We start from the raw sequence: 24,215 nt of genomic DNA on the forward strand, positions 1-24,215 counted from the left end.
TTGACTGTCCTCCCCTGCTGTGCCTTACATCCTATGACTTTAGAGCTGGAAGTCTATAAGTCTTCATCCCCTCCACCTATTTCTCCCACCCTCCTGCCCCCTTCTGTCTGCCAACCACGACTTTCTTCTCTGTATTCAGGAGTCTGTTTCTGGTCTTTATGCATTTCATTTTGTAGATTCCACATGTAAGTGAGATTATATGATATTTGTCTTTGACTTATTTCACTGAGCATAATACCCTCTAGGTTCATCCATGTTGTCACAAATGGCACGATCTCATTCTTTTTTATGGCTAATATTCCACCGTGTGTGTGTGTGTGTGTGTGTGTGTGTGTGTGTGTGGTCTTTATCCTTTTTTTGTGATTTTTTTTTTTTAAGATTTTATTTACTTGTTTATGAAAGACACACAGAGAGAGGCAGAGACATATACAGAAGGAGATATGCAGTGAGCCTGCAGTGGGCCTGATGTGGGACTCCATTCTAGGACCATAAGATCATGACCTGAGCCAAAGGCAGACATTCAACCGCTGAACCACCAAGAAGCCCCCAATTCAATTATCTTAAACAAGAGAAGGACTTTATTGGCTCACAAAACTTTAACGTTCAGAGGCAGGGCAGGCTTTAGGCACAGCTGGATCTAGGGCCTCCAGAAAACTGACAACAGGACTTAGTTCTCATTGCTTTCTGCTTGCCTCTTGAGTTTCTCCTTAGACTCTGCACATGGCACAAACTGAGGCTTACATAGTCTTTATTTTGTGGGATCTCTGCAGAAGCTTCTTTCCTTTTTTTTTTTTTTTTTTTTTGTGTGTGTGTGTGTGTGTGTATTTTTATTGGAGTTCAATTTGCCAACATATAACACCCAGCTCATCCCGACAAATGCCCCTCTCAGGGCCCGTCCCCTACTACCTCAACCCCCTGCCCACCTCCCTTCCACTACCCCTTGTTTGTTTCCCAGAGCTAGGAGTCTCTCATGTTCTGTCACCCTCACTGATATTTCCGAATCATTTTCTCTCCTTTCCCCTTTATCCCTTTCACTATTTTTTTTTATATTCCCCAAATGAATGAGACCATATAATGTTTGTCCTTCTCCAATTGACTTATTTCACTAAGCGTAATACCCTCCAGTTCCATCCACATTGAAGCTACGTATTTTTGTTTCTAATGGCTGAGTACTATTCCATTGTATACATAGACCACATCTTCTTTATCCATTCATCTTTCGATGGACACTGAGGCTCCTTCCACAGTTTGGCTATTGTAGACATTGCTGCTATAAACATTGGGTTGCAGGTATCCTGCCATTTCACTGCATCTGTATCTTTGGGGTAAATCCCAAGCAGTGCAATTGCTGGGGTCGTAGGGCAGGTCTATTTTTAACTCTTTGAGGCACCTCCACACAGTTTTCCAGAGTGGCTGTACCAGTTCACATTCCCACCAACAATGCCAGAGGGTTCCCCTTTCTCCACATCCTCTCCAACATTTGTTGTTTCCTGTCTTGTTAATTTTCACCATTATCACTGATGTGAGGTGGTATCCCATTGTGGTTTTGATTTGTATTTCCCGCTTGATGGCCAGTGATGCGGAGCATTTCCTCATGTGTTTCTTGGCCATGTCTATGTCTTCTTTGCTGAAATTTCTGTTCATGTCTTTTCCCCATTTCATGATTGGATTGTTCGTTTCTTTGCTATTGAGTTTCATAAGTTCTTTACAGATCTTGGATACTAGCCCTTTATCTGATAGGTCATTTGCAAACATCTTCTCCCATCCTGTAGGTTGTCTTTTAGTTTTGTTGACTGTTTCTTTAGATGGGCAGAAGGTTTTTATCTTGATAAAGTCCCAATTATTCATTTTTGCTTTTGTTTCCCTTGCCTTCATAGATGTATCTTGCAAGAAGTTGCTGTGGCCAAGTTCAAAAAGGCTGTTGCCTGTGTTCTCCTCTAGGATTTTGATGGAATCTTGTCTCACATTTAGATCATTTATCCATTTTGAGTGTATCTTTGTGTATGGTGTAAGAGAATGGTCTAGTTTCATTCTTCTGCACGTGGCTGTCCAATTTTCCCAGCACCATTTATTGAAGAGACTGTCTTTCTTCCAGTGGATAGTCTTTCCTGCTTTGTCGAATATTAGTTGACCATAGAGTTGAGGGCCCATTTCTGGATTCTCTATTCTGTTCCATTGATCTATGTGTCTGTTTCTGTGCCAGTACCACACTGTCTTGGTGACCACAGCTTTGTAGTACAAGCTGAAATCTGGCATTGTGATGCCCCCGGCTGGTTTTCTTTTTCAATATTCCCCTGGCTCTTTGGGGTCTTTTCTGATTCCACACAAATCTTAAGATGAGTTGTTCCAACTCTCTGAAGAAAGTCCATGGTATTTTGATAGGGATCGCATTAAATGTGTAAATTGCCCTGGGTAGCATTGACATTTTCACATTACTAATTCTGCTAATCCATGAGCATGGAATAGTTTTCCATCCCTTTGTGTCTTCCTCAATTTCTTTCAGAAGTTTTCTGTAGTTTTTAGGGTATAGATCCTCCTTTACCTGTTTGTTTAGGTTTATTCCTAGGTATCTTTGCTTTTGGGTGCAATTGTAAATGGGATTGACTCCTTAATTTCTCTTTCTTCAGTCTCATTGTTAGTGTATAGAACTGCCACTGACTTCTGGGCATTGGTTTTGTATCCTGCCAATCTGCCGAATTGCTGTATGAGTTCTAGCAATCTTGGGGTGGAGTCTGGGGTTTTCTATGTACAGTATCATGTCATCTGCGAAGAGAGAGAGTTTGACTTCTTCTTTGCCAATTTGAATGCCTTTTATTTATTTTTGTTGCCTGGTTGCTGAGGCTAGGACTTCTAGTAGTATGTTGAATAGCAGTGGTGAGAGTGGACACCCCTGTCGTGTTCCTGATCTTAGGGGAAAGGCTCCCACTGTTTCCCCATTGAGAAGGATATTTGCTGTGGGCTTTTTGTAGATGGCTTTTAAGATGCTGTGGAATGTTGCTTCTATCCCTATACTCTGAAGAGTTTTGATCAGGAATGGGTGCTGTATTTTGTCAAATACTTTCTCTGCATCTGTTGAGAGGATCATATGGTTCTTGTTTTTTTCTCTTGTTGATATGATGAATCACATTGATTGCTTTATGAGTGTTGAACCAGCCTTGCATCCCAGGGATAAATCCCACTTGGTCATGGCGAATAATCTTCTTAATGTACTGTTGGATCCTATTGGCTAGTATCTTGTTGAGAATTTTTGCATCTGTGTTCCTCAGGGATATTGGTCTGTAATTCTCCTTTTTGGTGGGGTCTTTGTCTGGTTTTGGAATTAAGGTGATGCTGGCCTCATAGAACGAGTTTGGAAGTATTCCATCCCTTTCTATCTTTCAGGACAGCTTAGTAGAATAGGTATTGTTTCTTCTTTAAACGTTTGGTATAATTGCCCTGGGAAGCCATCTGGCCTTGGACTTTTGTGTCTTGGGAGGTTTTTGATGACTGCTTCAATTTCCTCCCTGGTTATTGGGCTGTTCAGGTTTTCTATTTCTTCCTGTTCCAGTTTTGGTAGTTTGTGGTTTTCCGGAAATGCGTCCATTTCTTCTGGATTGCCTAATTTATTGGCGTATAGCTGCTCATAATATGTTTTTAAAATCGTTTGTATTTCCTTGGTATTGGTTGTGATCTCTCCTTTTTCATTCGTGATTTTATTAGTCTTTTTTTTTTTTTTTTAATAAGGCTGGCTAATGGTTTATCTATCTTAATTCTTTCAAAGAACCAGCTCCTGGTTTTGTTGATCTGTTCTACAGTTCTTCTGGTTTCTATTTCATTGAGTTCTGCTTGAATCTTTATTAACTCTTTCTCTGCTGGGTGTAGGTTTTATTTGCTGTTCTTTCTCCGGTTCCTTTAGGTGCAAGGATAGCTTGTGTATTTGAGTTTTTTTCCAGGTTTTTGAGGGATGCTTGTATTGCGATGTATTTCCCTCTCAAGACTGCTTTTGCTGTATCCCAAAGACTTTGAACAGTTGTATCTTCATTCTCATTAGTTTCCATGAATCTTTTAAATTCTTCTCTAATTTCCTGGTTGACCCTTTCTCTTTTTACCCTTTGCTCTTTAACCTCCACATGTTTTAATTTCTTCCAAATTTCTTCTTGTGAATGAGTTCAAGTTTCAAAGCATTATGGTCTGAACATATGAGAAGACAATCCCAATCTTTTGGTATCGGTTAAGACCTGATTTGTGACCCAGTATGTGGTCTATTTTGGAGAAAGTTCCATGTGCACTTGAGAAGAATGTGTATTCAGTTGTGTTTGGGTGTAAAGTTCTGTAGATATCTGAAATCCATCTGGTCCAGTGTATCGTTTAAAGCTCTTGTTTCTTTGGAGATGTTGTGCTTAGAGGATCTGTCATTTGCAGAAAGCACCGTGTTGAAGTCTCCCAAGTATAAGTGTATTATTATCTAACTATGTCTTTACTTTGGTTGTTAATTGATTGATGTACTTGGCAGCTCCCACATTAGGGGCATAAATATTCATGATTGTTAGGTCCTCTTGTTGGATAGATCCTTTAAGTATGATATAGTGTCCCTCTTCATCTCTTACTACACTCTTTGGGATAAACTTTAATTCATTGGATATGAGGATGGCTACCCCTGCTTTCCTTTAAGGGTCATTTGAATGGTAAATGGTTCTCCAGCCTTTCATTTTCAGGCTGTAGGTGTCCTTAGGTCTAAAATGAGTCTCTTGTAGAGAGCAAATCGATGGGTCTTGCTTTTTTATCCAGTCTGAAACCCTGCACCTTTTGATGGGGTCATTAGGCCCATTCACGTTCAGAGTTACTATTGAAAGATATGAATTTAGTGACATCATGATACCTATTCAGCCCCTGTTTTTGTGGATTATTTCTTTGGGCTTCCCCTTTCTTTTACTGAGTCCCCCTGAATCCTGAGCTTCTCCCTGAATCCCCACTGGGCGCATGGTCCAAGCCCTTTCCCGAGCTCAGCCCACATTGTGTGGCACGCTCTCCCTCTGGTGCACTTCCTCTGTTAGTTACTTTGGGAGCCTGGAGGCTCCACTGCCCCTCCTGCAGTTCTGCCTGATTTCCCTACTAAGTGCCTTTCAGTCCTGGAATCATCGGGTACAGGTTTTTAAAGTTCCTGCATCTCTGGGACTGGGCTTTCCTGTCCTGGAGGCTTTCACATCCTGGCCTTGGCTTGGCTCCTCGCAGTGGCCCCACTTAGTTATTTTTTATTTATTTAATTTTTTTCTGTCACCCTACCTTGTTAGAAGTGCAAACTCTTCTCTCTAGTGTTCTAGCTGTTCTCTCTTTAAATCTCAGTCGAATTCGTAGGTTTTCAGGATGATTTGAAAGGTATCTAGGTAAGTTGTTGGGGACAAGTGACTTGGGGACCCTACTCTTCCACCATCTTGCCCTGCCCCCCCCCTTTTAATACTGTGTGTTTTACTTTAATTCCAGTGTAGTTAACACAGTGCTCTATTGGTTTCAGGTGTCCGTGGTAGGGCATTATTCCTCAGTTCTCACGAGGAGGACACATGTACTCTTTATCCCCTTCACCTGTATGCTCATTCCCTCTGATAAGCTTTATATTAAATGAGCACCCTTATTTAAAATTCCTGTTTTTTTTTTCAACAAGAACATTTTTTACTCTATGAATACATGGTTCTAAATGATAAATAAAAAACATTCCATGCAAGAAGAGTAGAATACACATTTTCTTCAAGTACACACAGAAGAATCCCATGATTAAATCACATAAAAAGAGCCCTAACAGATATTACCAATTTATGAAGACTGAAATTATACCCAAGTATATTTTCCAACCACAGTGGTACAAAACTATAGATCAACAATAAAAAAGACCTGGAAAATGTATAATGCTAATATTTAATATTATGTAAATATTAACACACTGTGTCAGCAGTCAGGCAAACAACTCAAACAGCAAATCAAAATATGTCTCAAAGAAAAAGAAACAAAATTCTAAAACCTGTGAGATGCCCCATATCACATGTTAGAGTGAAATTTTTGCTATAAACTCTTATATGAAGAAAAAAATTCAAATAAGCAAATTAACATTATACCACAAGGAACCAGAAAAAGAAGACACTTAGCTGAAATTAATAGAGGAAGGAAATAACAAAAGTCTGAAATAAATAAAATAGTGACCCAAATAAACAATAAAATAATATTGAAAGTGATCTATTTTACCAAAAAAATAAACAAAATCAGCATTGCTTTAACTACATTAAAAGAAAGGACTAAAGGGTGAAATGAGAAAAGGAAGAGAGGACGGTACAACAGTTAACCACAGAAGTACAGTGTGATAACCAATTACAGTAAATTATATACTAAAAAATCAAATACCTTAGAAAAACAGATGATTCCTAAAAACTCACGAGTTACCAAGCGTGAGTGAATCATGAATCTTGAATCCAAGAAATAGGAAATCTTACACTGATAACAAGAATGAAAGGTAAATTAGGAATCAGAAATCTCCTAGCACAGAAGGGCCCAAGACAACATGGTTTCAATGGTGAGTTCTACCAAACATAAAAAAAAGACAATCTTTATCAAAATCTTACAAATAATGTAGTAGAGGGAACACATTCAAAATCATTCCATGAAGCCAGTACTACCCTGATACCAAAGCAGGACAAAACGATACAAGAATAAAAACGTAGATTTTCTGATCTAAATTTTGCCAGTCTGACTTTCTTTTGACGTCTGTTAATATGATGGTTCTCCATCCCCTCACTTTCTGTGTGTGTCTTTATGTCTAAAATGAGTCCCTTGTAAGCAGCATGTAGATGGGTCTTATTTTTCTTAAGTCAATCTGACACCATGTCTTTTGATTGGAGTATTTAGCCCATTTGTATTCAGAATAATTATTGTTAGATATGTGTTTGCTTTTTTATTACTTGTTTTGTCTTTGTTTTTTGAGATTTTCTCTCATCCTTTCTTGTCTTTGTTTCTTTTGGTCTCTTCTTTCCATTCAGAGTCCTTTATAGTTGCCGGGATGGTATAGTGGTCATGAACTTCTTTGGTTTTGTTTGTCTGGGAAACTCTCTCTCCTACCCTGAATGACAGCCTTGCTGGGTGGAGTATGCTTGGCTGTAGATTTTTCCCGTATGCACATTGAATATCTCATGCCATTCCCTTCTGGCCTGCCAGGTATCTGTGGGGAGTTCTGAGGCTGGCCTTGTGGGTCTTCCCTTCTAGGTTAGGGACTTCTTTTGTCCTGCTGCTTTTAAGGTTTTTTCTTTGTCACTATAGTTTGCAAATTTAATTACAATATGTCTTGGTATTGGCCTGCTTTTGTTGATTTTGATGGGAGTTCTCTGCCTCCTGGATCTGGATGCCTGTTTCCTTCCCCAGATAGGGAAATTTCCAGCTGTTATTTCCTTAGATAAACCTTCTGATCCCTTTCCTCTTCTTCTGGGACTCCTATCATACTAATGTTGTGATGTTTGTTGGAGTCACTGGGTTTCCTAAGCATATTCTCGTGTTTCGTGATTCTTTCTCTTTTGTTCAGTGTCATTATTTTCTATTGCTTTGTCTTCTAAATCCCTAATTCATTCCTCTGCTTCTTCCAGCTTGCTGTGTATTGCATCGAGCCTGTTTCCATGATTAGTTATTGCATTCTTCATCTCTGACTGATGCTGTTGTATTATTTTATCTCTGCAATAAAGGCCTCCCTGAAGTCTTCCATTCCTTTCTCAAGTCCAGTGAGGATCCTTATAATCATTGCTTTAAATTCTCCATCAGACATGTTACTTCTGTTTTGCTTAGATCTTTGGCTGTGGCTTTATCTTGTTGTTTGATTTGGGAGAAATTCCTCCGTCTTGGCATTTTGTCTGTCTCTGCCACCTTCTCTGTGTTAGAAAAGCTTATTCTATTGCCCATTCTCGAGAGTAATGGCCTAATGAAGAAGAGGTCCTGCAGTTCTCAGGGCCTGGCATTCAGGGAGTGTCTCGGGTATGTGTTCCATGCACTCTGCTGCTGTGTTCTGGCTGCTTAATCCTTCAGGCTGGTCATTTGCAGGGCTCTGCTTGCCTGCTGTAGGTAGTGTTTGCTCCCTGCCCTAAATGTGGCGACTTGTAGTGAGGTGTGCCCTGCTCTGCTTGTAAAATGAGACCTGACCCTAACTCCACCGGAACTGAGAGCCTGCAGAACTCCCCTGTCGAGAGGTGTGGTGTGAGCATGGGTTTCTTTTTGTCATCGTGGGGGAAAGGGCCTGCTGCTCTCGGACTGGGCAAGCCTGACTGAGAAAGGCCTTACCGGCAGAGTGCAAGGGTGTGGGACCTGGTGAGAGCAGGTTAGGCAGCTAGTGTGGGTGCTGTGCTGTTTACTATAGGTGGCTCCTTGATGATGCTGAGGGGCGGGGAGAGGGAAATGGTGCCAGCTGGCTCCTTTGTTCTTGGAGGGGCGTACTGTGAACACTGCCTCTCTAAGTAGAGCAATAATCTCCCCCCTTTCTGCCCCAGGCGTTTTTCAGGGTTTTCAGGTCACTGTTTGTGTGCTGCCTGCCTCTTCTCCAGTGGTAGGGCAGTGCCCCCCAGGCTGTACCCTATCCAAGCCTGCTGACCTTTAAAATTCCTGGTGTTAATCCCAGCTGGTTGCAAGAACTCCAGAAATTCAGCCGCTCTCATTTTCCCAGAAAGTGGCTTTGGGGAAGCATTCTCCTTGTAGGTTCCCGTGTTCCTCTCTCTCCCCCTTCTTTGCAACCAGGGCTCCCTACCCTCCCCCACAGCCCCCCGAAGTCTGTTTCTCCCCCAGCCCACATCTCCACACTTCCTACCTTCTTCAGTGTGGTTGCTTCTCTCCCTTTAGTGGTGGAGTTTGTTCTGTCAGTCTTCAGGTTGATTTCTGGGGTATTTAGGCTGATTTGATGGTTGATTAAGTTTGAGGGCAATGGTGAGTCTGGAGTCCTCTTCTCCATTGCCATCTTTGATTGCTTTTTTATCCATTCATTTCTTTATCCATCTATTGATGGACACTTGAGTTGCTTCTACATCTTTGCTATTGTAAGTAATATCTTAGTGAACATAAGGCTGCATTAGCTTTTGAATTAGTGTTTTCATTTTCTTTGAGTAAAAATTCCACCAGGAGTGGAATTACTGGATTGTTTGGTATTTCTCTTTTTAATTTTTAAAAGAATCTCCAAAATGTTCTCCATAGTGTCTATACCAATTAACATCCCTACCAACACTGCATGAGGGTTCCCTTCTCTTTTTTGATACTAGTCATTCTAACTGGTGTGAGCTTAGATCTTACTTGGTTTTTATTTGTATTTCCCTGATGATGAGTGATGAGCGTTTTTGTTTTTTGTTTTTTGTTTTGAAAAATGTATCTGTTGGCCATTTGTATGTCTTCTTTGGAAAAATGTTCAAGTCCTCTGCCCATTTTTTAATGGTATTATTGTGGGTTTTTGGTGTTTAGTTGTATGAATTCTTTAGATGTTTTGGTTACTAACCTTATATTGGGTACATCATTTGCAAATATCTTCTCCCATTCAGTAGTTTGCCTTTTTTTTTGTTGATAGTTTCCTTTGTTGTGTAGTTTAGTTTGATGTCCCATTAGTTTATCTTTGCTTTTGTTTTCCTCACCTGAGGAAAAATATCTAGAAAAATGTTACTGTGGGCAACACCTGAGAGATTAGTACTTGTTTTCTTCTAGGAGTTGTATACTTGTAGGTCTTTAATGCTCAATTTTTGTGTATGATGTTATAAAGTGGTCAAGGTTCATTCTTTTGCATGTCACTGTCCAGCTTCACCAACACTTTTTGGTGGAGAGACTGTCTTTTTTCCCATTGTAAATTCTTGCTTCCTTTTTCATAAATTAATTGATGATATGGGTGTGGGTTTCTGGGGTCTGTCTTCTGTTCCATTGATGTATTATTGTGCCAGTACCATACTGTTTTGATTACTGTTTAATGGTGTACAGCAAAATCTGGGATTGTGATAGCTCCAGCTTTTTTTTTTTTTTTTTTTTTTTCCCTTTCTCAAGATTGTTTTGGCTAGTGAAGGTCTTTGGCAAGTCCCTAGAAATTTTAGGAACCACATCTTAGGGACCAAATTTTTATCTTATTTGTTGTAGTTCTATGAAAGATGCTATTGGTATTTTGAAAAGGATTGCACTCAATCTATAGATTGCTTTGGGTGGTATAGACATTTCAGTGATATTCTTCTAGTTGATGAGTATGCTGTGTATTTTCATTTGTATTATCTTTAATTTCTTTCATCAGTGTCTTATAGTTTTCAGAGTATAAGTTCTTCACTTCCTTGGTTAAATTTATTCCTAGACTTTTTATTTTTTTTTAGTATAATCGTAAATGGGATTTTTTTCTTAATTTCTTTTTCTGCTACTTCATTATTACTGTATAGAAATGCAGTAGATGTCTGCATATTAATTTTGTATCCTGCAATATTACTGAGTTCATTTATCAGATCTAATTTTTTTTGGTGGAATATTTAGGTTTTTTTATGTATAGTATCATGTTATCTGCAAATAGTGATAGTTTTACTTTTTCCTTAGCATTTTGGATGCCCTTTGTATTTTTTTTTCTTGTCTGATTCCTATGGCTAGGACTTTTAGTACTATGTTGAATAAAAGTGGTGAAAGTGGGCATCGTTTTCTTCTTCCTGATCTTAGATGAAAAGCTTTTATCACCATTGTGTGCGATGTTAGCTGTGTGTTATTCATGTATTATGTTGAGGTATGTTCTCTCTAAACCCACTTTGTTGAGAGTTTTTATCATGAATGGATATTGTATTTTGTCAAATCGTTTTCCATATCTCTTGAGATGATATTATAGCTTTTATCCTTCTTATTAATATGATATAGTACAATGATTTTCAAATATTAAAGCACTCTCGCATTCCTGGAGTAAATATTTGATCATGGTCAGTGATTTTTTTTTTTAATGTACTGTTGTATTTGATTTGCTAATATTTTGTTGAGAATTTTTGCATCTCTGTTCATCAAAAATATTGGCTTATAGTTTTTAAAAAAATTAAAAAAAATTTTTTTAGTGTTTTGTCTGGTTTTGCTATCAGGGTAATGCTGGCCTCATAGAATGAATTTAGAGATTTTCCTTTCTCTCTCTCCTTTTTTTCTTTTGGAATAATTTGAGATCAGTAGATATTTTTGTTTTTTCTTTTTTAAAATTGAGTACAGTTGACCCACCATGTTATATGAGTTTCAGGTGTACATAGTGATTCAACAAGTCTATACATTACACTGTATTTGGCATAAGTGTAGCTGTCATCTGTTACCACACAACACTGTCACATATCATTGACTGTATTCCCTGTGCTGTGCCAATTTATTCTCGTGACTTATTCATTCCATAACTGGAAGCCTGTCTCTCCTCTCCTTCACCCATTATGTCCTCCCCTAAACCATCAGTTTGTTCTCTGTTTTTATGGGTCTGATTTTGCTTTTTGGTTGTTAAACGTTCGTTTTGTTTTTTAGATGTGTCATATAAGACAAATCCTGTGCTATTTATCTTTCCATTAATGACTTATTTTACTTAGCTTAATATGAGAAGAATAGGTAATAACTTCAAATGTTTGATAGGATTTACCTGTGAAGCCACATAGTCCTGGACTTTTGTTTGTTGGGAGTTTTTTGATTGCCTATTGGATTTCACTACTAGTAATCTGTTCAGATTTCCTTGTTTGCTTGTCATATCCATTTGCAAATATCCCTCATATTTGTCATCTGTCTTTAATGCCAGTTCTTTTATTTATTTTACCTAAATTCCCCTAACTTGTCTTTCTTCTATCTGACCCTTAAGGTCTATTCCTCATTTGTTAGCCAAATAATCTTTCTAAACCCAGTCTTATTGCAACCCTCCTTGTCCTGTTTAAATACTTTGAGTGGTTCATTACCACTGCAGCTGATAACAGAAGCTCCTCTGTGTGCATGGAAAATCATTCACAGCTTTCCTCCTGCCCATCTTCTGTACCTCTTTCTTTTCATTAATTCTGGTTGCTACTCTTTCTGCTTCTTCTGTAGCCACACTATGCTTTTAACTGAGTCTCCATGCTTTCTTAAAATTTTGTTTTGTACCTTTGATCGTACTCTATACTTAATAGTAGTTCACAAAGTGATGCTAATTCACAGTATTTAACTGTAACTGGGATAAAAGTTCTGCTTCATTAGAATCATTAGGAATATTTAACGGCAAAATATGTTCAACTTTATAAATAGTAGTATTCCATATATTTTTAAAATTTTAGGATCTGAGAGATCTTGTTGATATTTTTACAGTTTCACAATTGTATTCAAAACAGGGGTTATTACTTTAAACCAATAAATTTTTTTCTATAGTCAAAATCCTAACTTGTAAAGTTGTCATATTTTTCACATTTTAGAATATATCTGTACCTTACTCCCCCTCCTGCTCTCTCTCTTCTTGTTCAGGTTGCAGAGATAACAGAGGAATTAGCTACTCTTCCTAAGAGAGCTCAGCTAGCTGCTGCATTTATTACATATCTTTCTGCTGCTCCTGAAGGTCTAAGAAAAACCTGTTTGGAAGAATGGACCAAATCGGCTTGTCTTGAAAGTTTGTATTTAGTCATTCATGTTTTGAAATTTCATTTTTCTGAAAATGCATCTTTTGACACTTGTCATTTTACTTTTTCTGAATGAGAAAAATTTTGTATATCTGAAAGAAACCAAATCTTAGATTTCTCAATTCTATAATTGTTCTCTGAATTGTTTTGTTGCAATGATTCATCTATTCCTAAAATCACTCTATGAAACTAAGACCAGAGTATTTTTGAGAATGGATGAATGCAGTTAATATTTTAAAAATTGATTTTTATGGTAATTTCATGTCATAAAATGAGATGTAAGAACTTCAAAATTCCTTGTGAATTTTGTGCTTTTCACAAATTCTAGTTGTGAAATGTATTAAATATAGAAGAAATATAATTTCACTAAGTTCCATTCCTTGGCACTTTTGTTTTAAACTTTTCTCCCCCTCAACTTCTCATGCTAAAGGGGAAAGGATGGATTGAATATTAAGGATGGTCCTGGGACTTTTGTTTGAGTATACCTTAAATAGTTTTGTAACCTTTGTCAAGTACACAATCACTGTAGTGAAATATTAATATCTTAAACTTTTCAGAATTTGATCTAAGGAGGTTTCTTTGTACTGAAAGTGAGCAGTTGATTTGGAAAAGTGAAGGCCTACCGTCCGATGACCTTTCCATAGAAAATGCTCTTGTTATCTTACAGGTAATTAATCAATTTTAATTTCTCATTGGAAGTATTTCTTTGGAAGCTTGCCCCAGGAAGCACCTTTTTCAAATTCTTAGGCTTTCACAGTTATTTTTTTGATGACATGAAAGTGGGAATGAAAATCCCTTTATGATTCAGTTCATGAATCTACGGTTTTCAATATGATTTATTTTTTACTTTAATATAAAAGTATGAGCTGAAGTGGTATTATTTTGATGACAAAAAATTCTAAGTTGAACTCCCTAATTGTAATAGAAATATTTTAGTGGTACCCAATTCTGGTTTTATAGTTCCTTCATCAGTAGTATATGATTTTACGCTTTATTTTACTTTGTTTTACAAAACAAACTTATACAAAGTGAAGATGACGTAAGTTTTGGGTTGCAGGTTAGGGATAATGAGATGCATTTTTTTTGAAAATCGTTCTTTCCCATAATGTATATTTCTGCAAAGTCATTGTTTAAATGTGAAAGTCTTATAACCTTGTTAGCAGTGAATGTGAAAATCAAATAGTGACTCAGGTATACAAACTGACCTCTTCTAATGAAGAACGATTTTTACCATTAGCTTGGTGTACCTTTGTGTTATATAAAGATAGATAATGGGAAGGTGTTTCTTCCCTGTGCTGATAGGGTTTTTCCTGTCATTTCTGTCTCAGTAGCTTGTACTCCATACACCAGTTTTCTCTGTGCTCCCTGTAGCCCCTTCCTCTGCCCGCACCTGTCTCCTTGTTCGGAGACCGTGACTCCATAGCTCCAAAGGAAGCATGAATACTGGATGCTCCTTTTTAGGTAACAGGAGCCATAGTATTACAAGGCCCTGCATTCCTGGGTAGAATGGGCTCCTATGATTAGGCCTGTCCCTCTGCTGACATGCTTTGGCTCATTACATTGCTGCCTTCCTAGGAGAGGAGTTACTGAAGGGCAAACAGTCTTGGCTTTTTAAAATTTGATTTGGCTTGTTCTCTATTTTTATTTTTATTTATTTATTTATTTTATTTATTTTTTAATTTTTATTTATTTATGTATGATAGTCACAGAGAGAGAGAGAGAGAGAGGCAGAGACACAGGCAGAGGGAGAAGCAGGCTCCATGCACCGGGAGCCGAATGTGGGATTTGATCCTGGGTCTCCAGGATCGCGCCCTGGGCCAAAGGCAGGCGCTAAACCGCTGTGCCACCCAGGGATCCCCCTGTTCTCTATTTTTTAAACAGTTTCCATCTTTATTTTACACCATAGAATCACAAATCTGGAACTCTAAATGTGTATGTAAATAAGTTCAATACATCATATGAACAAGTATTTACTTTTTATCCTCATATTCCTTTCCAAAGTTTCATATTTACCTTGTGTTCCTTTTTCAGCAATCTAATAAAATAATCATTTTCAGATTTAAAAAACACACAGTTTAAGTATTATTATTATTATTTTTTATTCTATAAGGAATCAGGGGGTGAGCCTTTAGAAAAAAATATATTAGTATTTTTTTTTTTCCTGATGATACTAATTAAATATACTTCTGTGTTCTGAATTCTCTTTTGTGATGAATGTAGGGGACATTGTTTTTGAAGTTAATTTTAATAATCTTAGATTTACTTTGTATTTAATATTGCTGTGTTTCTTATAGGGACTTATATGCATTTATATGACAAAACAAAAACCGTTTGGAAAAATTTGTTAGAATAATTAGTTATTTGGGATAAATTTGCCACTGTAGTCAACCCTCTGTGTCAGTTCTCAAGTATTCTAGATTTAGATTAGGCCTTTGAGGTTGAGGCTGTGATTGGATAGCACATGTCTATAAAACCTTCTCATGTGATGTATGTGAAATTAGATTTCTTAATAGATACAAACTGGGTTTCTGGGAAGTCTTCTCTGAGGAAAAAAAATGACTAGGCATGATGAGTAAAATGTATTTTGATTGAGAGATGTAGCTCATCTCATTAACTCCGCTAGAGATTTTCTGAGGTTGTCGCTGTCAACTGGAGGCTTCCCCACAATCAGGGTCTGTAGTTGCTCACTCCCTTAGTGGTCCTCAGTAAATCCTTTGTGTTCATAATTATTCCTTTGTTTGTCTTACAAAGATGCTCTAACTTCTCATATTTCTGTTGAACTACTGAAGTGCAGTATTGTCTGGGAGAGGAAATAGCTAATGATCTACCATTGACCTTGTTGGGGGAGTTTGTTTAGTACATCAGTGAGATGTTCCTGTGACCTAAGTCCTTGTGAATAGGGAAGTAGGTGGCTCTGGGGCCCCTGTGTCCTGGATGGCCTGTCCTGTGATTTACACCCATTGTCCTGATGTAATTATCAGTAGCTTTCCTTTTACTCTCCAGAGTGTCTTGGCCTGGGTGATAATTTCTGTGATTTTTCTAATATTGTGGGCGGGACCCAACAGTAATGCAGAGCTATAAGGCTGTTAGAAAACACAGAGAAGGTGTGAGTGAAAAGTATCCAAAAAGGAGATGGGAGAGGTGATCAATTTAAAATTTACAGTATTATACATTTTTCTTGATTCAAATTTCACAAATTTTATCTTGTGAGACATTCATTGAATTTTTTTATTGTTTGTAGACAGTTCAGTGTCAAATTAGTTTTTTTAAACCACATAGAATTTCTGAGATTATTTTCTTTCCCAACATTGAGTATATATTGAGAAAATGCAAATTAATTGGATCTTAATGTGGAGAACACAAAATTTTAAAGATAAGTCACATAGGGAAAGTTCTTTTTTCAAATAAGCACTAAATAAATAGTAGTAACCCTTAAGTAGTCATATTGTGTTGTATATATGTTGCTATTTAAGAATTAATATAGGTAAAGCAGTTAAACACGACTCACTGAATTTTCAAATCAACTCTGCCTAGTACATGTGTTACCATTTTTATAGATAAGGACATTGAAACATAGAAGGGTGAAGTCATTTGTCTCTGTCTCTAAATTCATCATTGTTTATATTTTTAGTCAAGAATTTTTCAGTGGCCAAGCACAGTACACTTAAGAAGAAAAAAAGAAACTTGTGCTTTTAAGTAACTGAGGTACTGAAAACATTGAGACCAGCAATAGGATTCAAATGATGTGACCAGGACAGTGTTGTCTTAACCCATCTTAAGAGATGGATTCATTATCAGATAGGTTCTGTCCACCTGTGTTAAGGATGGCCATTGGTGGTTCCAGGCTTACTATTATCAGAGTTCATGCTCAAAGATTCGAGATGTGTCTGCACTGCCCTCCCCCTGGCCCCCGACAGTATTTGTATCATTTCCCCAAAAGAATTCTATTAGTTAGCCTGGGTCATGTGCTCGTTCGAGTGATGATCCCATCAGAGATATGTGGAGTCAGTGCACAGGATGGGCAGAGGTACCTTTTCACACTAATGTTCTCTTCTTGTCCTCCCCTAGTCTTGTGACTTGCTCTAATTCCTACCAGTCCTGGCTCAGAACTATTAAGCAGCACATCTGCAAGTCATTGTATGTCTCTTTAATTTTACATTCAGCTGATTATCCAGCATATCTTGTCAAGTCTGTATCTCAGAAGTCTCATGAATTTATACTGCTCTAAGCATGCCCACTGCCAGTGGATTCATTTCTGCTACAGAGTGAGGCATGGGATAAATACAGAATCACACAGTTGGTCCTTTGCCCCAGTATCACTTCCTTTACTGCAGTGGGAGTGCTCTTTCTAACATATTAACCTGATATATTTTGGTGACTTTCCATTTTTGAAATATAAACATTTCGGAAGGACCTTGACTGCTACTCCTGTATCATATGCATCAGCTTTGCCTCTACTTTTTTGCTTCACTGATGCCAGATTGTCCCTTTCTCCACCCTGCTGTTGTCTTTGCCTCACGTGCTTTTCACCTCTTTCCCAGGCTAAGTCCAATTTATCTTTCTTGATTTGGTTTGACATGAACTGCTTTCTAGAAGCTTCTGACTCCACCCATGCTCCATCCATAGAATCTTGTGTGCTCTTATAGAATTTGCAGTTTTTGCTTCTTTCTTGAATGTGAAGTCATTGAGGGTAAGCGTATGTGTCTTTCTAATTTCTGTATCCCTCATATTGTCTTACTTGTAGTTATTCAACATATGGTAGATGAATGAATTCATGAATGAATGAATGAAAGCTTGACATTTTTGGATCTATTATAATTTGTTACATGTAAAATTTAACTACATTTAATATTGGGTCACAGAATTAAGAATATCTAAAATCACCTTAGAGATTTTGTCTAAGTCTCTCTGGAGGAGTATAAATAACATGAATATAAGCTTGTAAGTACTCTTTGAAATTCTAAAGCTTATTTTTGGTCCTACTGAAATACTACCTTTTTTTTTTTTTTTTTTTTTTTAACTGCGTCAGATCATCGGTTTGAAGTCTTGGGTAAGAACTTTTAAAAAAAATTTAATTGTTTTTGTGGTTGGACAAAATCTCATAGCCTTGTGAAATGTTTGCTCTGGAATATTAGTATAAAATTAGATCTCAAGAGTCTGGCACATTACACAAGGAATGCGTACAAGGCTACTTAATGACCACCTCATTTCTAGGAGAGGCGCGTTTCTATGACGGAGCAGTAAGTGAAAATAGCTTGAAAGAGATGCTGGGTGGGGATGGATCATCTGGCAGTGTGCCACCATGGGAGCTGGGTGAGCCCAAGTGGTCCATTCCAGGTGCAAGCAAAAAGTGGGTGTGTGGTTTGGAGGGAATTTTAAAACAATAACAAAGCTGGTTTGCAGTCAGTAACTCTTTATTGCCACTACTTGTGGGCACTTTTCAACAGTGTTGCTGATAAAATGCTATTTGTCCTTAGGGCAGGTCCCCACTCTCTGCCTCCTTGGTGTGTCCCTGAAATAGCCTCTGTTTTCTTATGAGACCCACCTTTAAATCTTCATTCTCCTGCACTTCCCGGGTTTTCTCACCCCTGTAGCACAGCTGTATTACATCTTTCAAATAAGTGTGAACATTTGAGAAAAATTAGGCTAGTTGTCATTTAAATCTGATTTACTGGATAATAATGCTTATAATAGTAAACTTTTAAATTTACCAAATATATTTATTTATATATTTATGTACATTTTTATTAATCATATCTCTATAATTGTCTTCCTTTCACCTGCTAAGTGATATTGTGTGTTTAGTGCATTTTTACTGGTTTTTGACTTTCTATTTGTTTCATGGTCTCCAGTAATGAGTTTAGTTCGTAGTTCATTAGATCTTCATCTACAAGCTACCTCATTTTCTCTTCCAGGATGCTCCTTGTATAATATTAGCTATTTACTGCTTTGTAAGAATTAATCTCTGAATTAGTTATTTACTATTTTGTAAGAATTAATGTAAGAATCTATATAAGCAATTATATTGATAATTATTTGAGCAATACTTTTATGAGTTCCTGCTTCTCTTCTGAGGTCTTTATGGTTTATTCAACCAAAGAATATATAAAGTTTGGAATAATTTGATTTCTGTTTTTTAAAAGCCAAAAGACAGGGTGAATGACGTCAGATTTGACTAGAGCTCTTCCTCCCTGTATCATTAATATACATCCTGAGTTACTGTGTAGTAAATAGGACTAGTCTCACTTTACTGTGTTTGAATTTAGTTTTCTAATATGAATTTCTGGTAGCTATGGAATGTACTAATGCAGTGAGAAATTGCACGTTTACTCCCTCCTTGTGTTTCTGTGTTGACGTTCTCCAAAGCCTGAGAGAAAACTCATTCAGTAACTGATTCATCATTTTTAGGAAATTATTTCCATTTGTTGGAAGCTTATAATATTTTTCTTTTTTGGAACTAGAGTCAAGTATGCCCATTCCTTATAGACCCTTCTTCTCAAGCTACAGAGTGGTTAAAGACACATTTGAAGGACTCTCGTTTGGAAGTGATTAACCAGCAGGTTTGTACTACTTATAGTTTAGATGTGAGCTAGTAGTAGCATGTTATGGTGGACACAGCTCTGGGTCTGTATTCAGAGGACACACGCAGGCCTATGACTTACCTGGCATGGGACCTGGGGAAGGAAGGTAACTTTTAGCTTTAGTTTTCTTATTTGTACGAAAGGGATGAGGATATTTGATTGCTCTTGTGTGCCAGGCATTAATCCAAGCCCTGGGAATTTACTGGTGAGTAAAGTAGTCACATTTCCTGTCCTCGTGGTGATGGCAGACTGGTAGATTAGAGCATTTACACTAAATTATGATTAAGAACATAAGAATAGGGTCCTAGAAAAGTAAGAGTTCCTAGCTCCATTGGAGAAAGCCTCCTGGCCTTGTAGACTACATGTGGTTTCTCTCAGTGCCTCTTATAACTTCTCATTCCTGTCCCTCACCAACCAGCATCTCCAATGTGTCCCAAGAATAGACATATTGGTTTGAGAAATGTAGTCATAGTCTTTTTTTTTTTTTTTTTTTTTTTTTTTGAGGAAGGCATAGTGCATGATTCACTTTCATAGCTATCTTCAGGTGCTTGAGCAATTACCTCTTTTAGATGTATTTCATTTTTAAAATAGGGGTAATTACCTTATTTGTGGCTGTTAAGAATAGCTATAAATTAGATAACACATACAATAATGCCACTTATGTTTGCAAGATTTTTAATTATTATTATTCCAAGTATTTAATTTTTATGACCACAGTTGTAGGCTTGAAGTGATGTTTAAAACTCTCTTTCTAGCAAGGAAGTCTTAAAATTCTTGCCTGGTTACAGAATTTTATCCAGAACTTCTTTCCACAGTGATTAGACCTATCACACCAAGGAAAGTTGGCTAGAATTCATCACTTGTCTTTCCTCTTCCATTCGGTGTTTGATTTTGGACATAACCAGAGTGTTCTTATTAATACTTGGGTGATTAACTTATGTAAGGAATTTGAAAATTCATTTCTGCATCAATTTGAAATATGATATCATAGTAAAAGATTGAAAAGAGCTATTTTACTATTGTAAAAATCTTTATTTTTTGTTTCTCTTTAAATTATTTATGAAATCTATTTGATAATTTATTCAACTAAAATGATCCATCACCAAGTACTTATAACTAGAAAAGCAATCATGAATGATTTGAATTATTAACATACATATTAAATTTTAAAATATTCATGTTATTCCTATTAATATCTTCCTTCATTATCTGTAAGGACCTTTGTAGATATTGAGGTGATAAAAGAATTAATATGTACTCTTTTTTACTCTTCTCAGGATAGTAACTTTATTACAGCTCTTGAGTTGGCAGTACGTTTTGGGAAAACCCTTATTATACAGGAGGTGGATGGTGTAGAACCTGTTCTTTATCCATTATTGAGACGAGATCTGGTTGCTCAAGGTAAATTTTTGACAGTTTCTAGAAAGTATTTTTAAAATTTCCAAAGTAATTATCTTCATAACTAACGTTGATCTTTTTTGTCTTGCCACTGAATCTAATGATATCGAAACTTTTCTGGTTGAATGGTGGGAATGCCGTCATGGTCTAACAGGAATAGCAAAGAAATGAGTTCTTAAAGTGCCTTCAAAGAGGTGACATTGTGTCAGGGTCTTCGAGACTGCTCCCAGGTTGTGATGTGTGACTAACAAGGAAGACATAGGACTGGGAATAGTCACACTGGTGGCTCAGATGTTTTGCAGGGACAAGATAGAAAGCCAAGGCAGCAAAGAGAAGAAGCACATGGCCTGAAGTTAGGAGTCAAGAAACAAGGTGCAAGCTTCTGAGTCTCTTGCATTGGGATCCCACAGGATGTGCTTGCTCCTCCCAGGACCAGGTTGTGACAACACATGTTGAAATGTCATGTATCAAGGAAGCTTATTGGAAACTCAGTCCCACCGTGTTTACTGAGGGCTGCTTATGTAAGCATATTCTGCCTAGCATGAAACAAAATTCCAGACTCCCTGAACAAAAGCAGGTGCTCAGTATAAACCACATTATTTGTACAAATATTTTAAGCACAGTGAGCCACTCTTACATGAGAACCCTCCCCACATCCAAATTTCCAGGAGCCTGTTGCCAGCAGACCTTCCTAAGGAGAGAGTCTCAGGAGTGCCATGTTTCCTCCTTTCTGCACAGGTGCCTGACCCAGCCCTTGACGATTAGAAAATAATGCTCTTCAACTCAAGACCATGTCACGTGGTTATATGTATAAACACACATATGGCATATGTTTATGCCACATACATCAGTAGCTCTACAAGACCTAGCTAACACTGCAAGCTTTAAATAGAAATTGGAGTCATTGCAGCAAACCAGGAACAGTGCAAAAAAATGCATTCATTGATAACTTGTCATTTCACAAAAAAAAATGAGTTTGCTTAGCTTGGCAGTGGTTTCTGTGTTGTGAGGAAAGTTTTAGTGGTGGGACTTCGGCCTTTGTCATCCGGAGTAACCTTCCAGAGTTGGGCCTCTGATCTAAGTCACATCTGCTCAGCTAGTTCTTTGCTGTGCTTTCATAACACCCAGTGCACATCACCAGTGCCCACTTTCATGCCCATCTCCCATCTGACCTCCCCCACCTGCCTCCATCAACCCTCAGTTCTCTATTGTCAAGAGTCTTTTAGGGTTTGTTTCCCTCTCTTTTCCCCCTCCCATATGTTCATATGTCTTCTTTCTTAAATTCCACATATGAGCAAAATCATAGTTTTTTCTCTCACTGCCTTAAGTCATTTAGCATTATACTATCTAGTTCTGTCCATGTCATTGCAAATGGCAAGATTTCACCCTTTCTGATGTCTGAGTAGTAGTCCATTGTAGATATATTTACCACATCTTCTTTATCCATCTATCTGTTGATAGACATCTAGATTCTTTCTATAGTTTGGCTACTGTGGACATTGCTGCTATAAACATTAGGGTTCAGATGCCCCTTCGAGTCAGTATTTTTGTATTCTTTGGGTAAATATCTAGTAGTACAATTACTGGGTTGTAGCGTAGCTCAATTTTCAACTTCTTGAAGAGCCTCCATACGTTCTTCCACAGTGGCCCCACCAGTTTGCATTCCTACCAACAGTGTATGAGGGTTCCCCTTTCTCCCCATCTGCACCAACACCTGTTGTTTCCTATATTGTTAAATTTAGCCATTCTGACAGCTGTGAGGTGAAATCTCATTGTATTTTTTATTTGTATTTCTCTGATGATGAGTGATGTTGAGCATCTGTTCATGTGTCTATTGGCTATCTGTAGGTTTTCTTTGGAAAAATGTCTGTTCACGTCTTCTGACCATTTCTTAACTGGATTAGTTGTTTTTTTGGGCTATGCTATTTTAAAGGGGAAGTGGAAATGAAGCTTGAGGGCCCTCTGATTTTCTACCTTTAGTCTATGTTTGACCTGTTAGGCCTCATTAGATATGAGCCTCCATCAGCTGTGATTGGTATCAGGTTTTAGCAGTCTTTGGGGCACTGTCTGAGAATGAGTGTTGACAAGGTTCCTTGGAAGTTGGATCTCGTGCCAAGTTATACATTTTCCATCTTGATTGGTTCACATTATGAGTCACTATTTCAGATGATTGTGCAGGGCTCCTTGGATTAATTTGTTTATTTTAGAATTAGGAAAAGAGAGTTAATCTCTGCCCTTACCTTATTCTTCCTGCCTTTCCCCCAGCATTGGACATATTCATATCACAGTAGTTGAAGTCTTTTACCTTCTTTGAGTATACTTCAGTCTGTCCCCTTCCAGAGTGCCGAGTTGCTCGTGAATTGCCATTTTGTCATCAAAACAGGGGCAGAGAACGGCTGTCCTAGAACCACAAGGAGCAGTCTGTGTCCAGTCTCATTTATGTACCTGCATCCTTCACCTGAGCAATATGAACTGCCTTTCTTCACACTGAGGTCCAAGTAGGTATGGAGAACAGGTTAGAACAGGCTCTTTCCCCCCCGCCCCCCCTCCACATTTATGCTGTCCAGCAATCTCCTCACCTGTGTTCTGATCGAAAGGAAGGACTAGGCTTGCATGGGTCTTCATGTTCTCATTGTTTTGTACTTCGTAATTCATGTGTGCAGTCACTCAACCCATGCAGGAGGTGCAGTGGGCAGTTGGTGAGTAATTGAAGGCAGGGATCAACTAGCTACTTAGAAGTTGTTGGGGGAGAAGCTAGTATAGTTGATAGATAGTTAACTTTCACTAACAACATCATTGATCATTCTGGTCCTTTATGGTTCATTTCCATGTTGGGCTCAAGTATGGATCAGGAATGACAGTAGATATGAAGGTTGGATATTCCGATTGGCTTTTTAGCCCAGATGCTTTCTTTTAAGCATGGTTGCTTCATCCGGATTTATGTGTGTGTAACATAGAAATTAAGTTTGTGCTTCATTGTTGCTTCTGTTTCTAGTGTGTGGTTTTCCACATGGGTGTGTCTGTGGTAGCTGAGTTGGATCTGAATGGGCCCAAGGCCTGAATAGAGCCAGACCAGTGTTTCCTTAACAGGAGAGATTTTGTCCCCCTGGGGACATTTTTGGTCATCACAGTTTGGGAGGTCTATGCTAGGGCCATCTTAAAATGCACAGGGCATCTCCTCACAATCAGTAATTTTCTAGCACAAATTGCCAGTAGTCCTAAGGTTGAAGAGCTGTAAGCTAGCTCCACTAATTCTGACCCATAAGTCTCTGTACTGATGCACTTCAGTAAGTCTCACCAGCAAGTGCTTTATTGTCAAGAACACTACCTGATGTCAGCATATTGTATGGAACACTCAATGCTCTGAATTGCCAGAAATTTTACCAGTGAATAGTGGATGGCTGTAGCATTCCTTTGGATTTTCTTGAGATTATTTGTAGATCTCAGTAATTCTGTGTAGCTGAAGGATAGAGGGGTCAAAGGCAATGACTGATTTATAATTGTTTAGATTCCATCCAAGGTTGCCCTTGGCAATCCTGCAAGAGTGGCCACACGTTTATTGACCAAATGAATAAGCAGTAGTAAAAATTCCAGGTATGGAATAATATGCTCCTTCTGAAGGGCCAAGAAAGTAACCATTATTCTCTTTCTT

The 24,215-nt window shown here is 37.9% G+C and overlaps 1 protein-coding gene across 3 annotated transcripts in view; it reads left to right on the forward strand.

Moving 5' to 3' along the window:
• The window catches only part of DYNC2H1 (dynein cytoplasmic 2 heavy chain 1), a 341,276-nt gene that overhangs the window by 110,963 nt on the left and 206,098 nt on the right, over positions 1 to 24,215 (forward strand). For 2 of the 3 annotated variants that reach the window (XM_055305872.1, XM_055305874.1), the window contains exons 62-66: positions 12,433 to 12,574; positions 13,142 to 13,251; positions 17,614 to 17,634; positions 19,046 to 19,144; positions 20,443 to 20,566. In XM_055305872.1, coding sequence (XP_055161847.1) covers positions 12,433 to 12,574; positions 13,142 to 13,251; positions 17,614 to 17,634; positions 19,046 to 19,144; positions 20,443 to 20,566 — 496 coding nt within the window. The remainder of the gene's footprint in view (positions 1 to 12,432; positions 12,575 to 13,141; positions 13,252 to 17,613; positions 17,635 to 19,045; positions 19,145 to 20,442; positions 20,567 to 24,215) is intronic. The other variant, XM_055305873.1, reaches the window with a different exon arrangement.

The sequence above is a fragment of the Nyctereutes procyonoides genome, unplaced genomic scaffold, assembly GCF_905146905.1.
Source record: "Nyctereutes procyonoides isolate TBG_1078 unplaced genomic scaffold, NYPRO_anot_genome, whole genome shotgun sequence".
NCBI lineage: Eukaryota > Metazoa > Chordata > Mammalia > Carnivora > Canidae > Nyctereutes > Nyctereutes procyonoides.